The sequence below is a fragment of the Pseudorasbora parva genome, chromosome 20 (assembly GCF_024679245.1).
Source record: "Pseudorasbora parva isolate DD20220531a chromosome 20, ASM2467924v1, whole genome shotgun sequence".
Taxonomy (NCBI): domain Eukaryota; kingdom Metazoa; phylum Chordata; class Actinopteri; order Cypriniformes; family Gobionidae; genus Pseudorasbora; species Pseudorasbora parva.
This window is the reverse complement of record NC_090191.1, coordinates 26,964,912-26,971,141: the sequence shown is the minus strand read 5'-3', so window position 1 is coordinate 26,971,141 and position 6,230 is coordinate 26,964,912. Positions and strand designations below refer to the sequence as shown.

Below are 6,230 nucleotides of genomic sequence, written 5' to 3'. Positions count from 1 at the left end.
ATTTATTTTTGTAATTTATTATTTATTTATTTTTTGTCACGGTTGTTTATTTTTGTAGGTTTCATCCTCCATACCCTCCCTCACCTTAAAAAGCACGCGTATAGTGCGTTTCTGTCTTCAATTAAAAAATTGTAAAGAGTTATATTAACTCAAGTGTATTATAATATCAGGACAGTTGTATAACCCTGATTTTTTAAAATATATTATTTGCATATTTATTGATTTATTTTTGGTATCATTAAATTGGTTAAAATTGGATCAAAATATTGACAATGAGTTCAGAAAATGTGAAAGACTGGATGTTGTCACAAAAAACATCGGCCGATCTCTAGTGAGAATTACTGAAAACTGTGAGAAGGAAATACAGAAGGAAAATACTTGCCAGAATTTTCGGAGGGTCTCCAAGCTATAGACAGACAGGGAAAAGAGGAAAGGAGGTGAGATGGAGGGAGGGAGATGAAGAGAGAGAGAGAATGGGAGAGAGAGAGAGAATGGGAGAGAGAGAGAGAGAGAGAGAGAGAGAGAGAGAGAGAGAGAGAGAGAGAGAGAGAGAGAGAGAGAGAGAGAGAGAGAGAGAGAGAGAGAGAGAGAGAGAGAGAGAATGAATGAATGAATGAAAAGGGTTTGGGGAGGGCAAAATAAAGGAAAGAACATGAGGGATTTCACAATATTTTATTCAACTCCAGAAGCTTTGAATAAGAATATTGTACAGGAACTATGAGGGCTCTCCTGAAATGATTGGCATTTGAGATTTGCTTTCCTATCCCAAAAGCCACATGAGAAAGGACGAGAGGGTAAACACGCGCACAGAGGTGCATCTGGAAGTAAAACAGGGTGTAATATGCTCAGGGTGAGGGGCATTTGCCGTTAAGGGGGTCGCCGCCCCGTCTGGCGAACGCTCTTGAAGACAGACCACAACTGAGAAACCCCGCTGTTACATCTCCAGAGGAGGTGAGGGTGTCAAAAACAGAGATGTGAAATGGTTGAGTTCTTAGGATAAAACCAGGAGCTCACGCTACAAGTTTTCATTTCTGAGGCCGAGGGATTGGCATTCCACTGAGTTTGATAAAGGTGAGTGAAGGGCCGGTGGGTACTTACATTTTGCCTGAGTGATGGTATCTCCTATAGTGGCCTTGATGTAGCTCACACTGTAATCAGGTAGAACTAAAGCAAGACTACAGAGAGAAGACACAAAAATAAATGATTTCATTTTACATTATTTGAAGTGAGAAATTAACACACCCAGTGGGGTTAAATAAATTTTTAATCATGAAGGTTCAAATTTATAGCCGCAAACTCAAATGTAGGAGATTTCATCCTCATCCTATGTATAAAATCCTCTCATCAAGTTGAATAGGCCATTGTGACTTTGAACAGTGCCCTCTAGTGGCAAATATAAGAAACATTCATATGTTCACTTGTATTCCACAGAAACAAACACACCTCCACAACACAAAAACATTTCATAAAGAACTTAAATTTTAAAAAAGAATTTAATAAATTAAAAAAAGAAAAGATTCTCAGACCTGTAGTCTGTGTCATTGACTGGAGTCCAAGTGTAGGTTCTGATCCCCCTGTCTATGTAACGCTGCAATGAGAATAAAACAACACAAAGTGGTTCAATGAACCATTATTCTCTGTTTTACTTTTTAAAAATTCATTTAAAAAAAAATAGCGTTGTAGCCCAGTGGTTCTCAACTGGAAACCAAAAACAAAAAAATAAAAGGGAGGAGAAAATGCTTTTTGTTGTGGATATCAAAGGATGTGTAGCCAATCAAACTCTGTCTATTTAAGTGTAATTTCATCTGTAATTTTTTAAAAGAAAAATATGATCTATTTAACATTAATACGACTAGGATAAACTGACAACAATGTGTTCTGTGCTATGAATTATTACCTGAGAAGGTTTAAAAAACATTTTAAGCTATTTTGTTTGTATTTGTATAATTGTTACCATTATAATGTTTTATGTTGTTTTTATTTGAGCTCTGATGTAAAATCTGGGTTCTGAATTAAAACCAGCTGAGAAGCACTGATTGTTTAAAGTATGCACAGTTACCTCATCTTGTGACTTTATAAATGTGTGGAATTCCGTTCGATTGTTCTCACCATCTATCATGCGTCTTCTGATCTAAAGACAAAGAAAAGTCAGACAGACGTGTGTCACTGATTGCTGATTTTAAACTGTCACTGTATCTTTAAAAGCTGACGCAGAGTATTACTTTCAACTAAAATGGGACATTGCTTTCATTTGCTATTGTAATCTAATGTCCTGTTAGTCACTCTCAAAAGAGAAAACAAGTAATTCGGGCTGTGGAGTGAGAAAATAATTTTTTTTATAATCAACATATTGTTATGAAATCACACAGGACTGAGAATCAACTTCGCTGTTTGTTGATGCTTCGATAATCATTTTGTTATGACTTCAACAGCTGTACAACAGAGCACAAGGGATGTTACAAAATAAAATTCACACCAACTTTGAATCTGAATGCTGATATCAGAATTTTGAGCTTAAAGGGACAGTTTACCCAAATATTTTATTTTCTGGTATTATTTACTCATGTAAAGAATGTACACTATATTGCCAAAAGTATTGGGACATTCTTCAAATCACTGAATTCAGGTGTTCCAAACACTTCCATGGCCACAGGTGTACAAAATCAAGCGTTTCCTCACTACTAAATATTCCACGTCAACTGTTAAATGTATTATAACAATGTGGAAGCAATTGAGAACAACAGCAACTCAGCCACAAAGTAGTAGGTCACGTAAAAATCACAGAGCGGGGTCAGCGCATGCTGAGGCACACAGTGTGCAGACCTCGCAAACTTTCTGCAGAGTAAATAGCTACAGACCCCCAAACTTCTCTTTCTTGCAATCAGATGGACGAGTCCAGAGGAACAGTACTTGCCTGACTGCATTGTGCCAAATGTAAAGTTTTGCGGAGGGGAAATTATGGTGTGAGGTTGTTTTTCAGGGGTTGGGCTTGGCCCCTTAGTTCCAGTGAAAGGAACTCTTAATGCTACCGCATACCAATTGGACAATTTCATGTTCATATTTGTGGTAACATTTTGGGGATGGCTCCTTCCTGTTCAAACATGACTGACATAAAGACATGGATAAGTTTGGTGTGAAGGAACTTGACTTCTGCACAGAGTCCTGACCTCAGCCTGATAGAACACCTTTGGTCCCATAAACACACTCCTAAACCTTGTGGAAAGCCTTCCTAGAAGAGTTGAATCTGTTAGCAAAGGGTGGGCCAACTCCATATTAAACCATAGGGATTAAGAATGGGATGTCATTAAAGTTCATGTGCATGTAAAGGCAGGCGCCCCCAAATTTTGGCAATATAGTGTGTTTAAAAAAAATGGTTTTCGGCTGTTGCTGTTTTGTAAAGATTTTGCTTTGCAAAGGCTAAAGTTTTTGTACAGTCAATTGACTTGCATTGTACAGATAAAAAATATCAACTTTTCTGTCCCACAGAAGAAAGATTGCATACAAGTTTGCTCTCACCTCTACTTTCATTTCATCCTCTAGTTCTGCATCGAGGAAGTCCAACGTCACGGGTTCCTGAGACTTGAGATCCTGCCGACAAACAACAACAACTTTCAAAGTAATACCATAAATCAATACTGGTCAACACACCATTTTTGTATAAACATATTTACCAATGAGTCACATTTTCCTCAAAGAAGTGCCTAACAAGGAACCGTTTCTCATCATTCCTACTTTGTTCCATACAAAGTGTTCACTAATCCCATGGATTGCTAACTAAACATTTACTAATTGTCATGCATGTGTTTTGAATAAATGTCGTTTCATCTGTGAACTAAACAGAACGATTGTGTTTGGATTGCATAAAATGATATTCATTACAAAGGACAGATGACCTCTGCGGATGTGGGTGGCCTAGATTATTTCATCATAACCTGTAGTGAAGGTTCTTCAGCCATGCACAACTGATCATTCACATGGTTATTGGCAGCTAGTGTCTAAGTAGGGAGAAAGAAATATGAGAGAGCCGTACCTTTGGCTTAAGGTTGGGATGAAGCAGCACATAGCCGTTGGGGTCAATGGCGAAGTAATATCCATTTGGCCCAAGCTTTATAGAACAAAAGAAAAGAGTGATGAAGATTCTGTAGCATTTGATAGGCTGGTTTTGTACCTTTAAGACTGCAAAATGACGTTTGTTATTATTGTATATCATTATTATTATTTAGTTTAATTTAAATGTAGCCACTGTTTAAGTTCAATGTTAAAACCATGAAACTGTATTATATACAAAATAATTAAATATGTGGATTTAGGACAGCAACCATTAACTCAAACAGGAGTTTAAAATCAGGCACACAATGTCAGATTTCCTTGCTTTCATTGAGTATGTATGTCTGTATTTAAGATTTATCTTTTATTTCAAAACAGTTGTGAGAATGGTTTGACCTATTTCAATTTCTTTGGCATCAAAAAAAAAAAAGATTTACTAAACACAAGGAATGCAGCAGCACTGAACGTGACCCAGCTGCTACAGTTCAATGCAACGGTTGTGCAAGTTTTTCGATGTTGCAAACCATCAGTCGTAAATAAAGCAGTGCAGATTGCGCCCACACGCTCTCACGCCTTACAGTGTAATGTGGAGTCAGTCTCTTGATGTCATCCAGAGACACGTCTATGGCCATCACCCCCAGAATCAACTCGTTCTGCAATTAATAACAAGGATTTTGAAAACAGATTTGGTTCCACTTCATTTCATCTGATTCATAAGACAAACACGACTTAACTGAGAACACAAATGTGCCACAAAATAGTACCTTAGGCTTGACTTCATTGAACAAGGGCTTGGTTCTATTGAACACTGGCAGAGTGCCTGTAATCACAAGGCCCAGCTCCTGCAACACAACCAACAGCCATTTAGTACTTTTGAATCAGTCTAATTGAACAAATCTACCGATATAGATATATAAGAGGCGACGTACCAGTGCATCCACGTAAACGTTTGTCCACTGCACCTTTTTTTCTTTCTTGTCTCCTTTCACCATTGGTCTGCCCAACACATCCAGGTACTCCTGTGTGTGAAGTAGTCTGGTTACATTTAAATATGACGCTGGACAGAAGTCACGTTTATGCGCTTGAGTGATGCTGTCATATACCTGGGTGTTGATCCTGATGGCTCCAATGGATGGAATCTCATAATAATAACCTGCAGAAAATTATATAAAAACACATATTAGGAAAGAAGTCTCTCGAATTGAATGCAATTAAATTTCAGTAAGTTTTACCTTTGTTATTGCATGCCATCCATTGAATTGGTGTCTTATCATAGTTATGCTGGCCCACAGAAAAGGTGAAGATTCGAACCTGAGAGAAGAGAGAAGCAAATGGATATTGACATGATTATAATGAAAAAGTAGGTGTATGTGCGTACATCTTAGATGTACTTTGGGGACACAAAGTAAAGTTAAATGTAATATGTATACTCCGATGTCCCAAATGGAGGTTTTGTTAATATATAAACAAAACCTGCATTTGGGACATCCGAGAATACACATTAATTCATACAAATGATACATATATATATATATATATATATATATATATATATATATATATATATATATATATATATATATTTACAGTAGAGATCAAAATTAGAGAACAACATACAAATTCCTAAATTTTAAGGTCACTGCTTAGTCCTTTTTGAAATTATCCTAACAGGAGCAGAAGGGCAGATTTCAAACATATTTCACAAGTTAAATATATTCTGAAGTACAGTATATACAACTTAAATAAGACAATTGAAAAATAATGCTGGTCAAAATTAGAGAAAATTACCTTCAAGCTTTGGGTGTTAATCTGGCACTTGGTGCTAATTTCCGTAATAATCTGGCAAACCCAATTTAACTTGAAGCAAACTTTCCATTTTTCAATGACTTTGCAAGATGGCAAGCCGCTCTAAGGTGACTGAAACACTACGACACCAGGTTGTCCAGATGAAGGCCAAAGGGATGACCTTTTCAGCTTTTGCAAAAGAAGTTGGTCATTCAAAATCTGTAATTTCTAGAATATTGAAGCTTTACAAAGACACTAATTCATTCAAGTACCCAAAAAGGTACACAAGACCCATGCACGAGAGGACAGGACAATGTGGAGACTTTCAATGTGGAATTGGTTTAACACTGCAGCTGGAATTACTCGCCAGTTCAGAGCTGAACAAAGTAAGGATCTGT

General features: G+C 37.0%; 1 protein-coding gene across 1 annotated transcript in view; it reads right to left on the bottom strand.

Annotated features, from left to right (window-relative positions):
- cacna2d1a (calcium channel, voltage-dependent, alpha 2/delta subunit 1a) overlaps positions 1–6,230 on the bottom strand; it is an 87,174-nt gene that overhangs the window by 22,850 nt on the left and 58,094 nt on the right. The window contains exons 13-22 of the mRNA XM_067428725.1: positions 5,280–5,358; positions 5,151–5,200; positions 4,977–5,066; positions 4,812–4,889; positions 4,626–4,700; positions 4,031–4,105; positions 3,517–3,588; positions 2,060–2,131; positions 1,527–1,588; positions 1,099–1,175 (exon numbers count right to left, since the gene is read on the bottom strand). Of these exons, the coding sequence (XP_067284826.1) occupies positions 1,099–1,175; positions 1,527–1,588; positions 2,060–2,131; positions 3,517–3,588; positions 4,031–4,105; positions 4,626–4,700; positions 4,812–4,889; positions 4,977–5,066; positions 5,151–5,200; positions 5,280–5,358 (730 nt within the window). The remainder of the gene's footprint in view (positions 1–1,098; positions 1,176–1,526; positions 1,589–2,059; positions 2,132–3,516; positions 3,589–4,030; positions 4,106–4,625; positions 4,701–4,811; positions 4,890–4,976; positions 5,067–5,150; positions 5,201–5,279; positions 5,359–6,230) is intronic.